General features: G+C 44.5%; 1 protein-coding gene across 1 annotated transcript in view; it reads right to left on the reverse strand.

The window, feature by feature from the left end:
• zeb1b (zinc finger E-box binding homeobox 1b) overlaps window positions 1–18,415 on the reverse strand; it is a 36,934-nt gene extending 18,519 nt beyond the window's left edge. Inside the window, exon 1 of the mRNA XM_085938766.1 lies at window positions 18,092–18,415. Coding sequence (XP_085794892.1) covers window positions 18,092–18,149 — 58 coding nt within the window. The 5' untranslated portion in view covers window positions 18,150–18,415. The remainder of the gene's footprint in view (window positions 1–18,091) is intronic.
• Window positions 18,416–21,032: the final 2,617 nt, after the last annotated feature.

Below are 21,032 nucleotides of genomic sequence, written 5' to 3' on the forward strand. Positions count from 1 at the left end.
TGTTCCCTGACGACAGATGAGTGACACGAAAAGACGTTTGGAGCTTTTTGGTATGGAAGCTACGTAAAATGGGTCAAATGAAGTAGAATTGCCGTTTACGGGGAATTCCAGTGGATGACCTAAACATCGGCCTTCCTGTTCGACCCGGGTGATGTGCGCTCATCCAGAGGAAAGGGAAATCCAGACTGTCCATGCACGCCACATTGGAGTGTGACGGAAGACATAGCGTACATGTATACAATATTCGTTTTTGGTGAGTATGATTCGGCGAGCAGCTGTTGCAGACAGATCAGTGATAACGCTTTTAATAAACTCCACAGGAGTGTGTATGTTCTACTCTCCGGTCTTTGAAAGCTCCAGGCGACATGATTGATGTGCTTTTACAGAGCAACAGGAGGACTCCTGGACACATACTGTACGTTGGAGGTAGGTTAAGAGGTTCAGAAGGAAAAAAAAAAAAAAAAAGGTCACATGATCATATTCCTCAAATGCTCAGCTAGGTCACACTTTATTGAAACTTGAGTCAAATTGCTGCAGTATGTTTTCCTCGGCTGAGGTTGCACAATTCGGAATGCGAATAAAATGATCACCTCCATTTCAGGTAACTTGGCTGAAAAGAGAATGGAAAGAAAAACAAAAGTAAGCAAGGGAGGAGGGAAGGTTATTTTTGGTGGGGGTCTCTGAACTGTAATCACCACCTACATCTGCTTCCTCCAAGGTGTTGGACATCAACAGAGAGATACGGCGCAGAAAAACCACAAGCTGTTCCCCAAAAGAAATACTCGATTGTAAAGGTGAGGCATCGGCACTTGTGTTGTTCATAATTAGACTTCATTTCCATATTCTGACTATAGAAGAAAGACAACACTTCTCGTGCCAAACCCAGAGGCTTGAGTGAGGGGGGGGGGGAGTTTTATCTTTGCAGCAGGAGGAAGTTCGGAGGGGGGGCGTTAAAGAGCTGACACCACACTTCCACTTGCCTGCCTGAGGAGGCTGGATGGTGACTACTTTTAGAGGAAGCTAGTCTCTACTCTTAATCCTGTTAGACATCTTGTGACTTGCTCAGTGACAACGTACCAACAGGTGAGGCGAGACACAAGTTCATGGTACATTTTCAACCATGACCGTCTGTAAAAGCAAAAGCTAATTTTGCACCATAAATACTTCCCACTGCCTAAACTCTCATTTTAAATGAGGGGACTTTCAAGCTGGACAGCAAAAGGGGAATTTTGAGCCTTGTTTGTTACAGTTCTTCAAGTAGACTGCCTGACTGTCACAAGATATAAAATTTAAGCCAATAACTTCTTCCAAAGCATGACAACTCCAAGAAGTGTGTCGTATATTGTTTTGCAGAGTACATTTTTTTCATCACATTGGATTTTCAACTATTACTTCTTCAGCACAAATATGCAATGATCCAGCATGTCAACAAGTTATTGTGACTTGTGGAATTAAGGAGCTCGTATGAAACTAATAGCTTGGGTGAGACCAGCAAGTACTGCGTCCCAGCATTGACTCACTCTGGGTGACACTTTAAAGAAAAATAATCAGTGTATTACCACTAATTTTCCACATTGCATCATGAGTAAAAACACAATCAATCATGAACTCAGCAGCCACACCCACACTGAGTTTTTTTAGAAGTTGCAGTGTTGACATGGCAGCAAAGAGAAACAAAATACAGCGTGATTATAGTTACATGTCAAATGAAGTTACAATTTTTGCAGCTTTTTCCTAAACATCCTACTTTTAACACTAGCTGATCTGTAAAAGTTGATTCCATTTGATTGACTTCTCACCCATCCAATGTGTACCCGTCCCCTCACTAGTGACTTCAAATTTGCTTCATGAACCAGTTGTATTTTTTTGAGCAAGTGGAAACATCCAACTGGTTCATGAAGCAAATTTGAAGCTTCATTCTCCGAGAGGTGGTGTGCCATCGATTCCAGATAATCCGCATCAATGAGCATAAACGATACGGACAACAAATGAATGCAGAATATACACCTTTTTGTCACGGCTGATCCTACAAAAATCTGAGCCATGAGCCTCTGATGCCACTGCATAAACCATCAGATTATAGATTATGTTCAATGGACACGCACCTGCTATGTCTCTGTAACACCCATTATCCGTGGGGATAGTGATTAGTGCCGCAAACACTGCATGCGTGTTTTCAAATGCAATGTCGGCAGATGCTTGAGTTGACTGGCGAACCCCCTTGGTCATTGGGCGCTTTCCTAAAGCGATGCCATGCTGTATGATCACAATAGCAGCCTGACTCGAGTGGCAAGGTGCCAGCTTGACCCTCCTCTCTAAACATACAGTCACAGCGGCAAAGTTTACCGCCTGTCTGCCCTCGTCACTCTACTCTGCCAGCAGCAGTGTGAGGATTAAGGGGAAAATCCTGACCTCCTCATCCACCTCTCTTAAATGGCTGCGCTCATTTTAAACAGCTCCCCCCAAAGCTGGATTACCTCTCCGGTTGCCTTCTGCTACACATCACAAATGTTGGGGCTGTTACCGTTCATGTTATTGACATGCAGCTTGTACAAACCAGAGGCTGTGAAAGAGAAACTATTCAGCTCGCCTGTGTGATATGCTGATAATGAATTAACCTGGCTTCCCCTTTGGGCTGAACATACACATGCGCGTCTCCTTGCTCAAAATTCCTCTAACGGGGCAAAAAATGCACACTCCTGTCCATCACCGTGACAGCATTGCTGGCATTGCACTTTTATTGTCATTTTCATCACTATTTTCAACCTCTCTGCTCATAATCTGCAGAAACGGACTCATCACGGGCATAAGAGGAGTGTTTTCCATCCTTAGTATTTTATCTGGTCCAGACAAATCGATAGAAATATTCAACCTGAAGAAATTTGAAGAAACGCTGTATTTACATCAATTGTCAGCCTTGGCTTTGTCTTGTCACAAATGAAGCTTGCAGGTAACCGGGTAGTGAGGATTGGGGGGGGGGGGGGGGGCGGTTGTGGCAATATTTCATTCATGCCTTCACATTAGTTATGCATGGCAGACTTGCAAGGGAAACTCACACTGTGGCCGTTTGTCTTTCTAATGGAGGGGGGGGAAACAGCAACGTCCACAGGCAGAGAACAACTCTCATGCTACTTTAATGGGAATGAATAAAGGATGAGTCGAGGCTCAGACACCAGGTTAAGAGGCTGCTTAGCACCTCTGGCTCCATGCCAGGTGGTGGAGGAGATGATGCTACAGAGTGGACTAAGGACAGTGATGAAGGCAAGAAGAATAGAAAATGGTCGTGTCATGTTGTGATGGATTAAGGGGCTAGCAAATGGATTATTCAGTAAATCAGTGGCGGTACGAACAATATTTAAAAATGTCTTGGCTAGCATCACTAAGTAAATTGTGTTCAATTTTCACTAACTAGTCTCAATGAAGTTGTAAAGACAGATTTCCTTCAGCATTAAATTCAAGCAGGATCCGAATATCCAGATGGTATAGAGAGTTATAAAAAGCTACTTGTTGGCCATGAATCTAGTACTGTACGCCTCCACAGACCTCCACTGTTTGATCTGCCATGGGAGAAAAAGCAATACAACAGAAAGCAGGCACCAGAGCAGAGGGATCTAAAGAAGTGCCTCTGGGAAAGTCCTGGTGATGTTGTCGAGAAACAGGTGGTAGTGGGAGTCTGCGCTATGCCAATAGCCGCGTTGAGAGCAGACCAAGAACAGAATTTGGCACGGCGACGACAGAACCTGCCAGTCTGCGGCCTGAGATAGAGCCGTAATGGCTGCCACCTGCCCCGAGTTACGGCAAATAACCGGAGTTGGTTACACAGCAGCCGGCGGCACCTGTGCTCGATTGTCAAGTCGCCACATCAAAACGTGCTTGGGGGATTAGTGGGAGCTGGGGGTGGTCAAAATGTACACAAGATGTTTTTCTGACTTCATTGGCACCACTAGTCAGGCATCTGTAGCAGGCGAATTCTATCTGCCGATACACGATGTGCCAAGGAACTATGTTGGAGTTGAGGAGTTTCATTTCCACTATATAGGCATTTTTAAATAACTGTGGTTGTAGGCACAAAACCTTTACAAGAAAGAAAAACAATATGAACGTATCGTCCGACATGTTCGAGAGTATTTGAGGCGCTGTGATTGACTGCCGGTGTCATGTGACACGGTGTGAGTGCCTCTTATTTTAGAGTGAGAGGTTGAGATAAGGTGTTACGAAAAAGGGAGGGAGAGGATTGCTGAGTTGTCCTTATAGACCCCGCCACGCAGCCAACGCGCATGCGCTGCCCCTTTTCGATTGTAACGTTTCAATTGCACCCTCTTTAAGGCCTTAACCGAATTTGTCCTGATCCTGATCGTTTCCTGGGAACTGCGGCCCACTTCAAATAGGGATGCCTTCTGTTTGAGCCTCTCTCTCTCCCTTGCTGTCTCTGTGTTCAGCAGTTTATTTAGCTGCCATGTTTACATTCCAGTTGAGGCAGCCTCTCCCAGGGGAGGATGACCGGACCGAGTAGTGTGGCCGAACCTCCTGTGGCCGTGGGCTCAAATCACTTTCAGATCGCAATAACTGACACTTGCGAATGATCTGACTAACTGTTTAACACAAGCGTGCAAACATGACATTGCTCATGAATAGCATTCGACGCGTAACTCAATGAAATGGGACGACAAAAAGGCGAATCTTAGCTTTCAAGTACTATCACCAAATAACATGTTAGGTCCGAGGGAAGGGAGCTAAGTGGATGAAGCTCAAGGCAGTCCTGATCACTCAGGACCCTGGCACTTCACTGGCCTCATCATTAGACTGCCTGGCTCCGGTGGCCTCCGGCAGAGCGCTGTCTGCACGCCCTAATGACCGCTGACTCACTCAGCACGCAGCATTGCCGCCAGATTCGTTCAGCCCAGAATAGCCCCAAATAAAGAGAGATGGGAGAGGAGTGCTGATGGTAGGAGCCTGCTATATTCCTGCAAGATGTTACTGGAGGCCATGATACGCTCAATTGAATTCACTTCAATTCTGTTATTACCCCTTCTTCGTTGCTAGGAGACAAGAAGTAGTTCCAAAATTGAGTCTTGTCATATTTAGATCATCTTGAAACACAAAAACGATTTCATTCAATTCATTTTTTTGTGGTCTGTTAAACCATTTTGTGTGACTAACACTGTTTCAGTTCGAGACCCAACGGAACAGTCTACTGAATGTGAGTCAACTGACTTTTGTGTGCATTGGGTGAGTACAAGAAAAAAAAAGTCACACATGATACAAGAGTAAAAAAAATCTCCCTGTGACCATACACCTGTGTGTTAAGAACACAGAGGGAGGACACATCTGTTTGGGATTTGGAACTGGGCTATTTCACCTCGTGTCACGCGAGACTAAGACAAAGGGGGCAGAGATTGTGAGGGAGCCGCAGCCTGTCCCAAATTCACGGGAGTCAGCCCAAAATACAACTTCTAGCAAATCAATACAGGATATTGATTACATCTCCACTGCGCTTATGCAACATCCCTACTTCGGTGTACAACTATGGCGAAACCACAGCTTGGCAAAGCAGAGATAGCAAGGTAAACCTTTCATGCGTGTCACGTGCTCGAAATCAAATTACAGCCAATGGCGTCCACCATGTAGAGCAGAGTGTCAACTTGTGTATAATTCACAGAAATGACTATTCCATGAGCAATATTCATGAATCTCGTAAAGGCTTGGACCAAAACGGTCAAGTGCGGCTAATTATGAGTGAAACGACTCATTGCTTTCTAACGACCCAACCCGCTCCAACACTCTTCGACTCTCCACACCCCTGAACTGAGCTGAACTCCTCTCAGCCCTCCGATATTCCCGAAAACACCCCCGCATTTCCATCGGGACTCTGACGGAAGCTCAAAGATGGCCCACGCTTAATCGATAGTGCCAGGTTGCCACGACAACCTTGATTTCCTGTCACAGTTTTCGCAGAGTGTCGGTGATTGCGCCGGGTGTCCGTTGCACCTGCCGCCCTCTACTCCTCCTCTTCCAGTCTCTCATCAAGCACTCCCTACCCCATAGCTCCCAGCCTGCTGATACACAAAAGAGGACCGCTATACAAAGGCATCACGGATTAGACCCAAGAGGTTGAGGCTGGCGCGATCAAAATACACACACAAACACGCCCTGTTATCTCCAACTATGCAGAGTTGTGACAGCTATCATATCTACCTTAGACGGTGATGTCATTGTACCTGGGAAAGGTTTACTATCAGTGCACACACATACACAAGTCACCTCCCTCTTCTCCACAAGAGGTTGGCACCTTCTGTTTTTTTCATTAATGGAGAGCTCATTAATCGTGAGTGATAACGAGGACATGGGACAGGGACATGATTAAGGGGCTCTCTCTCCTTTAGCTGGCCGCCCTTGGGAATAAATAGCCTTTGGGGTACGTGTGTGTGGTCCGCATGTTAAAACAGGTAAAGGACATACTGTAAATCTGTTGCTATCACTAGGACATCTCTGGTGTAGGACCCTGGGACATGATTTCCACTTTTGTTATTCCAAGTAAGGCCAACACACCGATTGCACATTAAAGCCGCATACATCTTCCGTAAAGATGGATGATGGAAGCGGCTGGAATTTTTACTTGTATAGAAGATGACGCCTTAGGTTTACCACGCTTAGCTCCTAACGCAGTCATTCATTCAATTCATATTCCAAAGAAAAAAACAGACTGATTGGTGAACCTTAATTTGTGCGGTATCCTGTAATTGTCCAATTCGATTAATGCATTAGGGTGAGTGACAGTTAATCGAAAAATAGCCAGAGATATATATGCCAGACTGGCTTCCGATTTCTCATTGCTTTAGACTATGAAATCGTCTATCCCGTGACACTAACTTATGTTTTATGAATCAAACGTTACTTTGCTAGCCTAGTATCATAACCAAAGGAATAATACCTCTTTGACCATATGGATCCAAAATAAAATCTGAATAGTTAAGACATCTCTTGGTTTTTAGTGTAAGTGATCATAATATTTCGGTCAGATTTAGTGAGCGAATGACAGCAGATGAAAACAAGAGTGTGATAATCCGTGACACTGCGGAACATCCAAACTGACCCAACCGATTGTAATGAATGAAACTGATCCGGAAACATTGCAGGGTGATACGATGTCACGGAAAGAGAGCAGAGATCAGGCCGTATACATCCGTGAGGGCTTTGCAGTACAGCAATCATTTAGCCTTACACACACATTAAATCCAATCTGTCTGGACCAAGACCTTAATCCCTTCTCCTCCACCACGGACACAAGCAGACAGTAATCCTCCATATTTGTATATTAACAGCCAAGAGTCTCAGGAGCGGACGGACTATCTATGCGATTGTGATGTATGTTTTATTAGTTGGGTAATCTGCTTGTCGATCAGAGGATCTGGTCCATTTAAAGCCCAAGTTTAATAAAAACACAGCCACCGCTGCCTGAGGGATAAGCTGTCCAAGGACAAGGGAAAGAGCATGGCTGTGTTGAATAGACTCATCGGCAACAATAAACAGCTTTACATCAACGTTATCTGTCATGTCGCAATACAATTATTGTGTGGAATCCAGCCCTGGGCCTCTGCCCTATCCTATGAAGAGGGCTAGATAAAGCCTGACCCAAATATAAACCTGCTACCTTGTTTCCAGGGTGTACGCTTGGCTTGTCTCTAATGTTATTTCCGAGGCTGCACTTCAGACTCATTGTGCGCGTCCATAATAATGCGCCCTGGAAAACTGTCCTCCTGAAGAGCTGACCCTTAACATAGTCCAGAGGAGCAGATGCCGTTCCACATCAGCAGGCAAGACTAGCTAAGAGGTGAGATTCCTTCAGATCTGAATCACGTTGGGAGTCATCTGCTCACCTGTCAACCTGTCTAGACCTTGTATTACCGCCACACTCTACCGGATATCGGTCCCGTTGCGATCGGTTTATCAGATAGAATAAGTCAGGGAGAGATGAAGGAAGGATAGACCACAGGGCCATCACCACATTGGAAACGCCTTCCTGCTTACTAACAGTCTTTGGGTTCCTTTAGTCATGTCTGGATTTATTTAGCCTATAAACACAGTCTACAGCAATGGCATTACTAAATTCCTTGTCCAGCAGTGATACAAATCCCAATCGAAATGAACCTTTAGTCAATTCGAGGCCTGTCAAATCCAGTGAAGGCCCTATAAACACGACAAAATAAGGAAAGACGGATGCAAATTCATTGGAATTACTTGATAGTGATAGCAAAGCTTTAGTTGTTACAAAAGTTTGAACAAAGACTTTGTTGGAGAGGTTAAATGGCGACGTAAGACTGTTTTTCTTCGGATAAACAAACAAATCAGCTTTGAGAGAAAGAGAGAGAATGATTGGGCACCCTAGGGAGAGAAGTGATTTTCCTTAACAGATTTCCTGATTAGGAGAAAGGAGGGGAGGGGAGAATAATCCAAAAAAGGGTAAATTGAGCCAGTTCACAATCAGGTCATTATTCAGGTGGAGGGTCAGGAAGATGGCTTATGAAATGGAAAAACAGAGGAATAAAAATAAACAAAAAGCTTTGTCTTGAAACACATTTCAGATGAACCATGTGACTCTCACGGGGTAATCTCATGGGAGCATCCCCACCCCCCACCCGTGATCTCCCTGATGGACTGCAACAACAGGAAGTCGGCCTGCAATCGGCCCGCGACTAACTACCACCACACCTACAGATAAGTGAGTTCTCTCTCGCTCTGGCGTGCACCAGCCAATTCCAAGAAGGCACAAACAAACACTGTTCTAGCTCCCCTCATCATTCAGATGTTACATTAACGACAGCCATTTATCAGTCCACTCAGTTAAGTCTATGTTTAATCCCTTTAAAAGAAGACTGAGAGGAGCAGAAGAATCGATGGCGCGCTGCCCATTGCTGCTGGCGTCTGTGGCGAGCAAGACGCGCTACAGCCTGGCACTGAAAACGCGGAGGGACCGAGGCGGGCAGGGGGTGGTGGATTTTTTTTTTTTTTTTTGCACTGGCTCAATAGCCCTTGTTTGTCTAGGTCCCTTTGGGAAGTCAGGACACAGCAGTGAATAGGAGCCAGTTAGCAGCGATGGCATAATAAAGAGTGAGGGAGGGGAGGACCCGGGTCATTGAAATTCTGCACAGGCTACTGTCAGGACCAAGCACCATTGCCAGCTGTGGCAGCAACTCAATGGATTAGTGGGGGAATCAAGTTTTTTTCTTATAATCATTGGGAGATCTTTGATCGGACTCTGCTTCATCAGCAAAAAGAATCTGTAGTTGAATTGATAGAAACTAGCTCATCCAGGGGTGTACTGTAAAAGTGACTCATTTAAGTCATGAGTTAGTTCCATAAGAGGATGACACTGGCATGACAAGCAAACAGGCCAGGCTTTTTTTTTTTTTTTCCTTTTGTAGGCGTCTGTCACACTGTGTAAAGACACTTTGCTCTGAACTTGCGTGAATACTGTATAGCAGGATATGAGGGTAGCATTGCGATACCTTATAGCATGACATCATATACTGGAATTTAGGTAGTACAGGGAGAGGGTGGACAATTTACAGACATGGAAATTTTACTGCCAATCAATCAACAGCAGCAGGTTAAGATCATCGCAATTTTTACAACCGATTTATTTTTAAAGCTCTTTAAGTGCTCACTTTGGACATTGTGATGCCCTGCTTTGGTGAAATCCTCCTGAAAATGACAGGCAGATAAATGTGTGGTTATTCCTCTGACGTGCCAATTTACAATTGGAACAAAGCAAGAGAAAATATGATTATTTTGTTTTTAGATGTATAATAGATTATTTTTTTCGTCCGATGCGTACAACTGTGTCATGATGTGATAATGTATTTGCATAACTTATGTAACCAACCAGCACCAAACAACCTACACGTGAAAACAAAGATCAAGGATTACAGTTCACGCTGGATTTTCTCTCAACTGGTTCGTAACATTTACTTTCATAGTATGCCAGAAAAGAGAAAAGCCAAGCTTCTCATGTTTTATTTTTATAGGAGAGTACCAAACCGTGACTTTTGTGTGTGGAAACATCCTGGTTTGTGGACCTCACAGCCTCTGATGAGGAGCCTTAAATAGGTTGCCACAGGTGCTGGGGGCCAGAGGGAGGGAGGGGGGCGAGCTAGCCTGGATGGGAGCAGGGCCGCAGGAAGCTTCTTGTTTTCACAGAGATAAAGGGCTTTCAGGTTGCATCCTGGGCCGTAATCTCCCACACACTTCCTGGTTTTGTTCCAGGAAAGGCGAGAGAAAATGACAAACTAACCTTCGCCACAAGAGGCTGATCAATAACTTTGGATGAAGCCGGATGTGCCTGGCATTTCTGCATTTGGCAAGCATTTAATAGCAAAACCACTTTCGTGGAGATTATAAAAAAAAATAAAAAAAATCCTTGATTTGAGGTGATTTATGGATTCATTTATTCTGAGTGCTGGTTCATTAGTGCTGATGATAAAAGTGTGCCTATACTTTATTTTCTGACCCCTTCGGTTGCTTTAAAAGCATAATTAACATTGTTCCGAGCTCTTACATGCTAATTAAAGAAAATGCTTCCTTCCTCCAAATTCAAGTTCCTCCTTGCAGTCACTTAACGAGAGCCTTGTGCTTAAAAAGGTGTATTTGCTGGATATTTGCATGAGAGGGCTTTCTTGAAAGCTGGCATCAGAAGAATGAGAAACACAAAGTAAGAAAGGCCGCATTCCACTCTGCATTGGGAATGCCAGCTTTCGACCACGAGACACACCCTGTTCTGTTGCCAGAGGAAACTTTCAATCTCCTCTCTACCTCACTCTGGCTGGAGCTGTGGCTCTTCTCATACTTTTGTCAGGTGTTATTTATGAGTGCTATATAGCTGAGTAGCCGCATGCCTACAGCACCTGCTGGTGTCGGAGAATCCGAGCCAAGGCAGCTGCGAGAGACTGGAATAAGAGAACGAGGATAGAAAGAAATACCATTTAGAGGCCCTCTGGAACAAGCCTAGGGAGACTTTATGAGGAACAGCGATGTTGGAGAAAAATCCACGTGCGGTGATGTTAAATCACACCGCCGCTGAGCTAACATCTCATCCAGCTAATGAAGGTTATTATGAGGGGAACAGAAGGAGAAAACAAACAAGTGACGAAGAAGCGCTAATTAATAGTGTTGTACAACTCGGAGCATAATCAATTAAAGGCCACGCTTCATTGACTCGCGGGCTAAAGCACTGGCGCCACAGTAACTAGGTGGCGTGAGGGTGGAGGGATGGAGGGAGGGGGCGAGGCATGAGTAAAAGGACAGATGTACAAGAGATGTACAATCCCCTGTTCCTGCTCCATTTACACACTGTTTATGTCAATGGATCATGCTGTGTAAAGAAGTAAATCTTGGTCATCGTGGTTATATACTGGAATATTTACAACAAACCCAGATTTCATGTATGTCTGTCAACAGCAGATTTAAATGGGTCAATCAGTCTGGGTAGTGATTAAGGAACAGTTAAGATGATTACAACTCCATACTAGCATCTTGCAGGAAAAAACACTTTCTGCCTCGCTTTGTATTTTTCACACGGGAGTTAAGTACAGTAATGAGTGTGCCTCGTCTTGTCGTTCTTAGATTGGGTCACACTCGGGGGGCCACTGGGAGCGGCAAAAAAAATACTTATGGGTTAAATGGGGCGACGCGGTTGCTCTGTGCCTCCCTTTATTATACCGCCCCCCCTCCTGCTCTCATGCAGACCATTCTCCTCTCATTAATCCTGTGTGGATGTTTATCCATGTTGACATTCAGCATAGCAGACGGCCCCCTTTCTGACTAACAAACAGGGTGACTAAGGTTTTCTTTGCTTGAGCTGTCATTGGGCTCTCTCGCCAAGCCCGTCTCGTTCGGCGTTCGAGTTCCAAGGAGGGGTTGTGTGTGGGGGTGGGGGGGGGGGGGTGGAGGAGTACTCTCGATTTGTTAGTCATTGCGACCCTTGGGACATCAAAGTCAGGCTTGGCAACTGGAATCAGTGTGTGAATATGAATGCGTGCCCCCTCAGGAGGGCCATTATCAGTTGTGTGTGCTATGGAGAGGAAAATCAATATGGTCATCATAATGGGCTGGCAAAAAGCCAGCCACTAGGGCTGTGTTCAAAAGCACAATGCACAGCAACGGATTACTTCTCATCTGATGTCATCCAATTTCATCCCTGTAGACCCGAGCCGCTGTGGGACGACAATAAGGTCAAGCACATTAGAAAGGGGGGGGGGGGGGGGTCTTTGTGGCAGAAAAAAGAAAAAAAAAAAAGTTGACAAACTGACAGTCAGGTGCTCTGAAGTGATGCTCTAGCAGAGGTTTGCCCTAAAGAGCTTTTGCTTCACACAACACAAGCTGGCGTGAGCGCCTTCTTACTGAGCCCGCCTTCTGCCTATTGTGTCCGTCCAGTCTTTTTTATTAACCGCTCCACTGAGGACCACAAGCAAGAGGGAGGGGACAGAGGGACGGATGGATGGATGGATGGATGGATGGGCAGGCGGGGAGAGAGAAAAGAGGTGGCGCTAATGATGGGGGTGGTCAAGGAGGGGTCTGCAGACAGACCCGAAGGGAATTACTGTTGGCCTAGCAAATGCGTGATCGAAAATAAACACATATCATACACAATATGACTTATAGTCTTGATACTGCTAAAGATGGCAATTAAGAGGTAATCACGATCGAGAACATTATCTCACACTTGCACCTGTTGGAAGGGGCCAAGAGGGCAGAGTGAAGAAAATGAAAGAAAATGTTGGCAGGATTTGTGTAGCTGAGGTCATCTTGCAAAACCCACCTGTGCTCATGACTCACAACTTTGGTGTCAGGCTTACACTTAAGCAGAGCTATGCTTCCTGGGAAGTAGTAGCTCATGCTTCTCTTCCGAAGCGGAGGGAGGGGGGGCATTTCGCTTGTGCTCAACGGCTGTTGTTTTGTTCAGCTCATCATGCTGACGCGTTGCTACAAGCTCCACCCCCAAACTCCGGGGATATTACACCCCTTTTCAGAAACACTGTTGCCGGTCCTCGGGAGGGTACGCCACCCTCGTTTGGGGATGCTTCAAGGTGTCCCCCCCCCCCCCTCTCCCTGTCACATTGTCCTCATGGCTCATGCTTCAGATTCAGTGAAGCTCCCGCCTACCGATATTAAGCCTTCATCCCAGTTTGTTGGGCACCACCAATGCGCCGGCTACAATACACAAGGCGAGAAATGTAATGAGCAGTATGTAAAAGCGAACAAGTGTGACGTCCATGTAAGCTACATTTACAAGATAAAAATGTCAGAGTGCTACAATGCGGGTCCTTCAGGGCCTTGGGCTGTGTGGGAAGGATGTGATGAATTCTGCTTACGTTCCATGGATTCCTCCCTCGCGGGGACCTTCGGGAAAAGAATGGGTCATATGCAAATGGCATGCACAGTATGGAGAAGAAATTTCCCACAAGTCCAGTGTGAAAAGGGCTCTCCCTCCCCATGCCAGGCCCGCTGAATGGGCCTTTTCTTCTGCCACTGAAAGTGAATGAGGTAGAGCAGGCTAACTGCAAAGGTAACTAGGCTCTTTCTCCTTGGGCTTTCTCACTAAAGCCTCAACACACAATGGTTCATTTACGCATTCAACCACACAAACCACAATAAAGCACATCCAAGCGCAGTTAAGGGGGTTACTGAAACTGACTCTGGGTTTAAAACTCCTCCTTTATGCAGGAAGAGCACCTTTTTATAGGCTAATGCTCTCTGCCTCCGTGGGGGCAGCTAATCATTAAGCAGCCTTAACAGAGGTGGGACCGTACATCATATCGTTCCAATTTTAAGGAGAAGCCAACTGAGGAAAGTCATTCCTTGACAATATCAGTTAACATTTCCGCTAAAAATATGAACGACACGAGATGAAGCGTTGAAGTCGGTATCTTCTGCATCTGCCGTCACTTTCGGCTCGGCTGTCACCTGTTCCAAACGTCTTTGGGACCCCTCGGCCGCTTCTCACCAACTCCATCCACAGCCACCCCTCCACTTGCCAGTCGGCGGGAGGGACACAGCGCACAATTTAAGGGGTCACCAAAGAATGGATAGAGAGAGAAGGAGGGAGAGGAGAAAGGGCCGAGGGCTCCAAAACTCCCCCCCCCCCCCCCCCGACCCCTCCCTCACCTCCCCCGCTCTTCCCCTTTCATTGAACAGACTTAAACACAAACACAATTGGATATGCTGGAAGCCTCACAATGGCACAGAGGAGGAAAGTGAAGTCATACTCTAGGCACGCTGGGTGCCTAGGTCAGGGGGCAATCAACAGCACCCATGGCTACTGTGTCTCAACCCCCCGCCTCCTCCTCCTCTCTCCCCACCAAAATAAAGGACAAGCTTGGGGAGAGACGAGGGTGTGCAGAGGTGGGGGCAATTTCTTCCCACTTGGCACTTTCAAATGAAGCTGCCGGGGAAGTTGGTGAAAAGCCGTGAGATAAATGAAATATTTCCTCTTCTGCTAAAGTCTTCACACAACAGGGGTGAACCTTTTTAAATGTAAACACATGTCTTTAAAAACACTAATGTGAGCATGTGGAGCGACACAGCCAATCCCCACCTTCTCCGATGCCAACGCTTGTTTCACTTGACAAACTGTATCCACGGCTTGTATTGTTCTCCAGCTAAAAACCTGCAGCATGTGGTTGCATTCAAAAGTTTTTAGGGCGTGGTGACAGAATCCAGAGCGCTCAGTATACGGTGGTTTCATCAAGCCAATAAACAAGTGCTCAACATCACACGAGTAGTTGCCAAGTGCCGAGCTCATTTTCCTTCTTTGATGGGTGATTCATCGGGGTGAAGTCAAAGCTTGTGGAGGAAAGAAGGATTGCACTTTATTAAATGTTTTGATGCGACAGCTATCGAGAAAAAGTATCCAAAAACCATTCCAGTGACGCCCTGTTTATTTTCTGCAAAGAATGTTAACATTGCTCACTTGGGCTGAACGATTTATCGTTTTGGGACTGAAATCTCAGACAATGCCGTTTTGAGATCTTTAAAGCTGCCTTTTTTTTTTAAAGGCTCTTATCCCCCACGCTCACCCATCAAAGGCAAAGTACCGGGTTTTGAGTTCTACACAATAGATCTCAAAACTATTTACATTTACTTTAACATCGCTTTTTTATTTGTGTAATATATTTCATAAAATGAAAGCAACAGAAGAATGAAAATGAAACTTTCTGACCGCTTTAACTGGTATAATTTAATTAAATAACTTGATTGGCAATCACACTATAATTTAGATTTAAGATTTAAAAAATTCAATTCACACCACGATATGAATTTCAGGCCGTATCGCTAAATCTAGTCCTAGATTTTAACATTTGTGATAATATGATGTCATTTCCTGTCACGTTACTAAATGTTCCTTCACGTGTGTGATTAGTGCGCTGATAATTTGCAAATCAAATCAGAAATGCGATATCTGTCAGAAAAACTGCTATAGCAATTCTTTCTTAAAAACTTTCAGCCCTACTGCTCACATTCCTCTATTCCCAAATTGCTGTGTTAAATTACCATTGCGGGGAATGGCGACTATTCCCGAGGGGAGCAGAATAGAGAGAAGTGACAAAGGGAGCAGTAGTATCCCACCAATTGCAAACACCTGTCATCCTGCGAGCTGTTAACACCTCCCTGTTTACAACAGGGAATGAAGCTCACCTTGATCGCCGCTACACGTAAGAGCCAGCGACCTGGCAAAAGGCGCTGACCATCATTGATTAGGCACAACTGGTCCAAACAGTGACTAAATAACATTTCATTCACCTTAGGATAAAAGCTTTTCACATTATTATCTAGTTTGCATGCCAGATCACGAGGCAAAGGGAAGTATGGGTATTAAGGCAAATGCAAATGAGGTCAAAGTAACAGACAAGACATCTGCCTGGTCACGGACTTTAAATATCAATAGGCCTGTCAATTTAAAGGGGACAAGTACACATTCTGACTTCTTTGTTCAAATTCACAAATTTGCTAGATTTAAACAACCATGTATTCATGCAATATTCATCAAAAAGCCTCATTGATGATTAAGAAGATGACAAAAAGCCTGATTGATGACTAAGAAAATGACAAAACTTTGTGAAACTGATCTAGACTGAAAAAAAAAAACGCTTCTTAGCTGTACCGTTATCTAAGGCGTGTTCACATATTTACACCCAATCTCCAGAGAGGACGCTGCACAGTGAACACGCCTCAGAACAAACTAAGATGACAGTGGAAAAAAAAAAAAAAAATGGAAGACACTTTTGGACAACGCTGTGACAAACCACCAATGGAAACAGCTGAGATAAACATTGTTTGCTGGCATGTTACCGCCCACAACAACTACCATTCCTAACTTTTCCAGCTGAGCGCACCAAAAACAGCAGACATTCTCCCCCCATTAACTTTTTAAACAGTTGACGCGTCATTTTATAGTGACACTGCCAATTTGCATTATTACTATTCGTCATTATAGCTCTGACCCAATTTGCATATTTGTTTTTGACCAGTATTATCTCACCACTCGACATTTTGTAATGTTGAATGACTGGCTTTGTTTTTGTGTCTTAAATGCAGTGCTTAACTCATTCTTTGTACGTTTTAACGCATTTGAAAATGTTTATTAGACCAAAAAAAAGGCACGCGTTATTTTCATCATCAACCGAATTCCTTGAGGCTACACTGGGTGGCAGAATACACAATATAGAATGCAAAACCACCACTATTGCACATTTACAAACAGAAAGGCACATTTTTAGGAAAGTAGCGAGCGCGCAAGCAGCGACTTTTTTTTTTTTTTTTTTGCGTCACTTGTATATATTTCAAAACACCGTGGGAAATACAAATCAAACTATATGTGCGCGAATATATCTGACAGTGACATCCAAATGACGAAAATTGCGTTTTAAAAGCAGGCGAGGTGACAACCGTCCCAGTGGAATCAAAAAGGATTCCCAACGCCACAGGCGGAGGGAGAGCGGCTGTCCTTATATGGACTGCGCGCTGCGCTGCTCACACATAAACAGGCGCGTGAGCTGTGCCTCGCGCTCCGGAGCCTCGGTACAACCTCGACGGCTTTCTAATAAGCTTTCTGTTCCTTATTTGCCGTGATAAAAAAAAAAGACTAAATAAATCTTTTGGTGCACTGCCTTTCAACTCATGTGCAAAACAGTCCCGTTAAAAGGTAAGCGGCGGTTGATTAGGACACGATGGAAATAAGTGATAAAAGCAACAATTTGAATAACTTCAAAAAAAAAAAAAAAAAACTGTGGTGTCTTTAGATAAAAGTTATTAAAAGCGCTTTGCATTGCTGAGCAGCTTCGATAAGGCAACACGAGTTGTTCCGCCCAACGGTGCAGCAGCAGCAACAGTGTCGCTCACGAATACCTGCTCGGAGTACATTTACCAAAGAAAGAACACTAAAGAGTTGCTGTTATTAACTTTGATCAAACAAAAAAGAAAATCCATCCACATAAATACAACAACCATCGCGGAATAAACAAACAACCCGTCGAGAAGTATAATAACAACCAGGTAGCAGGTCCGACTTGGACGATAAGGATTATAACTCGACAAAACCACCAAATAGTATCTCTTTCAAATAAAGAAACGTGTGCACGAATAAATAAAAACATGTTAAGATGAGATAAAAGCGCTGTCCGTCCGTTTATAACATCGTGCGGTGTTTGTAACGGTCTTGGGTGCAGCGGACCGGTGAAGAGAACTAAAAAAAAAAAAAACTCAACACAATGTTCTAAGTGAATAGTGGCTCCACAAAGGAAGGGAGAAGTATACAAAAAAATGTAAACAGGAGATAATTGCGTGTCTGTTGATCAAAACGTGAGATGCAAATGGTCTCGGGTGCAGCGAGCCGCTCGGCGGAGGGCGTACGCGGACCAGGTACGTATAACGGTACACTACATAGGCAAGCGTTCACTTGCTACTTCACAGCACTTTGAATGACTAAAAAACACACTTATGCACATCCAAAGTTCGCACGGAAAAAAACAAGGGACACTGCAACATCCCAACTCCCGCTGCAAAAGCAAAGGTCCCCTGCAGAAGTAGTTTTACTCACCGTTGTTCCTCCTCGGGTTCGCCTGCTTTCTGCGCTTACACCTGGGGCCATCCGCCATGATCCTTTCGTTGTGTCTAAATGCTGCCGGAGAGTCACCTCCTCTCTCACCCCTTCTCCCCCCCTCCGTGTCCTCCCTCCCCTTCACCTCCCCTTATCCGCACCTGGTTTACGACACTAACACTTTACGACATCACCTTCTCCGTGTACCTCCACAGACCGAAGTTGCGCGCACCGGGTCCCATCCAAGGAAGCGCTGCAAATGAGAAGAGAGAAACGCTCGGGCAGCTTGCATGCGTGCTTTACCTGACCAGCCTCTAGGGAAGTGAGCTATGTAGGTTTGCTCTTTTAAGTCTGCTTTGTTTGTTCATCAAAGGTAAAGATGTACGCTTTGCATTATGTCGACGTCATAAAGCACCGCAACATGCAGAACTTGTGCAAACACCCGCAACACCTCAAACTCCCCCCCCCCATCATTTGCTTCACAACGTAGATTGCATTGTCATCAGTTTGTTTGCAGTAAGAACATTTTTTGTGCAACGTTAGGTAGAAGTACCTGGAAATTGATCAGATTTGAAGTCATTTTGAATAAAGGTTTTAAAGTAACATTTTCTAGATAGTGTATCAAAATAAATGTTCTGATATTAATTTGACTGATATTGATTGGTAGATATTTATCTGCAAGCAAAATAAACTTGATTACAATGATAATGATACAACAACACAAGGCAAAGTAGACCAAATATACCAATACCAAACACTATACCATCCTCTTAAAAATACAGCTATAGTATATTAAATTAGTTTTTGCCTTATCTCCTCAAGATGCTGGCCCCTTCTACCTAAATCCGCTAAATTAACCACAGTATTTCATTGTCACGTTGCTCCCCTTAAACCAAATGAATAATTTTAATAACACATTATTATAACTGCAAACATAATGACATTCGAGTTAATTTATCAGCCAAATTTGAGGGGGATTCTGCTAGCACACATGATGTAAACACCGTTATGCATCTTTGCCCCCCCCCCCCTCCTTTTTTTTTTTTTTTTTTTTTTTTACCCATCCTTGACCAGTATTTGAGTGTGTGAAATGTGTGTTAGCGAGAGGAAGAAGTCATGAGACTGTCATCACTGATTCAATCCTCTGCGTAAAGAAAGACCCCGCTGTTCTTGTGAGTAGCGCTTACCTCAGACGAGGATGACATAGACATGCCAGTGCAATCAGCAGGTTCAGGCTTCTTCCAATCAGATGAAACCTTCGTGCACAAACACACAATGCTTATCACACCACGCTCTGAGCAAACTGAAAAAAACAGTCACATGTCTGAGGTGAATTCTTTTTGTTAAAGGAAACATGCATGAGTGTATAAAGGTCCAATCCCCAGAGGTGTCAGAACGAATCGATTAATCGACAACAAATCGAATATCAGATTCGAGCCATTTTTAACTCAAAATTGGGGTAAATATTAGCTAGCGACCGCCCTACCAATAACATATACATGGTATATAGGTCAGCGGAGTCTCAGTTGCTGTGAGGTGGTGGCTATTCTTGAAGTAGACAACTCTAAGGTTTCTATTGCCTGTCATCACTCCGTTTTGTTGGACTCTGCTACCTACTTCAGATTCAGACTTGCAGTTGTTTTATGGTTTTATTTTGTTTTCTATTAATCCCAGACTGATTTATGTCCAATTGAAAGTGACATTTTGAGGATAAAAAAAAAAACAACACTTTCCTTGTTTGCTATTTCTTTCGTGTTGTATTTGCCCAAAAGACACGGATTTTGATATTGTTTCCATTTTGGATTCTGTTGGCTTGTGCAGTTGTAGCTACCTCGTGTTATGGCCGTTGGTTTTATGTCATGAGGAAATTGTGCCACTAAAAATCCGCAGGCCCCAGGCAATAGTTTTCCTTTTAGTGCAACTCATCATTCAGCTACATGTAGTGTGTACCCACAGACGATTGGCAGTTCTTTGGACTGAATAATTCAGTAAGCACAGAGCAGGCCGAGCTCTGAGGACAGGCTGACCAGACAGAGAGTAATAGCTTTAGCATAAACAACACCTCCAAACTTGCACTGTTCCAATAATTGTCTGACAAGGGGAGGGAGGGAGGGGCGGTTGCCCAGACACTGCATAGCTTGCTGAAAGAAGGCCCCGGAAATAGTCTGAATCAGCAAAGATCAATGGTGAAACTGTGTGCTAACCACGTGGTCCTTTAGCGGCGGCTCCTTGCACGCTGAGCATGGAAAATAAAATGCTTGTTAGCCAATGGAAAGTCAGATCTTTTCCCATTTTCCTTGGAGCGCGCCACTATTAGCATGAAGGCAGCGCCTGTGCAAGACAAAGAATAACAATGTAAAACAGCCTGAAGACACCATCTGATGTCTCAAAGAAAAAGCTGGAATTTTTCTTTTTTTTCTACTGGCAAATGTTGAACTTTAATCTTCATATAGTGCGTTAATACCCAATTCTCATCAAATCTGATTGGTTTGAAAATAATAGATATCGTCTTTACTAATCCAGGCCACCGAATAAAAGGCAGACCTCTTGTTCTTCCTGTAGCGACTCAAACTGAAAGGATGAGGGAGGGATAAGCAGCCATCCTCTACTACATTAAGGGATCATGCTGCTCCCTGAAAATGAGTATTGATCCTCTTAGGTGCAGGATCGTTTAGGAGATTAATGTGAGAAGTGCTTGAGCTCCATAGTGCTCCACCAGGACCAGGGGATCAGCTCAGCGGGCCAGCCGAACCACGGGTGACAGAGGTGCAAATTGTGCAATAGCGTGGAGAGCAATTCGTTCCTGTACATCCGCACTAAAGTCCTGCCTCCATCTGCGCTATCAGTTAAGAGCATCAACTGGATGCGCAGGTCAAGAGGTAAGGTGAGAAGGTCAGAGCACGTCAAACAGAAAACGACGGTCTGAAGAGAGAAAACAAAA

The sequence above is a fragment of the Syngnathus leptorhynchus genome, chromosome 19, assembly GCF_054491065.1.
Source record: "Syngnathus leptorhynchus isolate UIUO chromosome 19, UIUO_Slep, whole genome shotgun sequence".
Lineage (NCBI taxonomy): Eukaryota > Metazoa > Chordata > Actinopteri > Syngnathiformes > Syngnathidae > Syngnathus > Syngnathus leptorhynchus.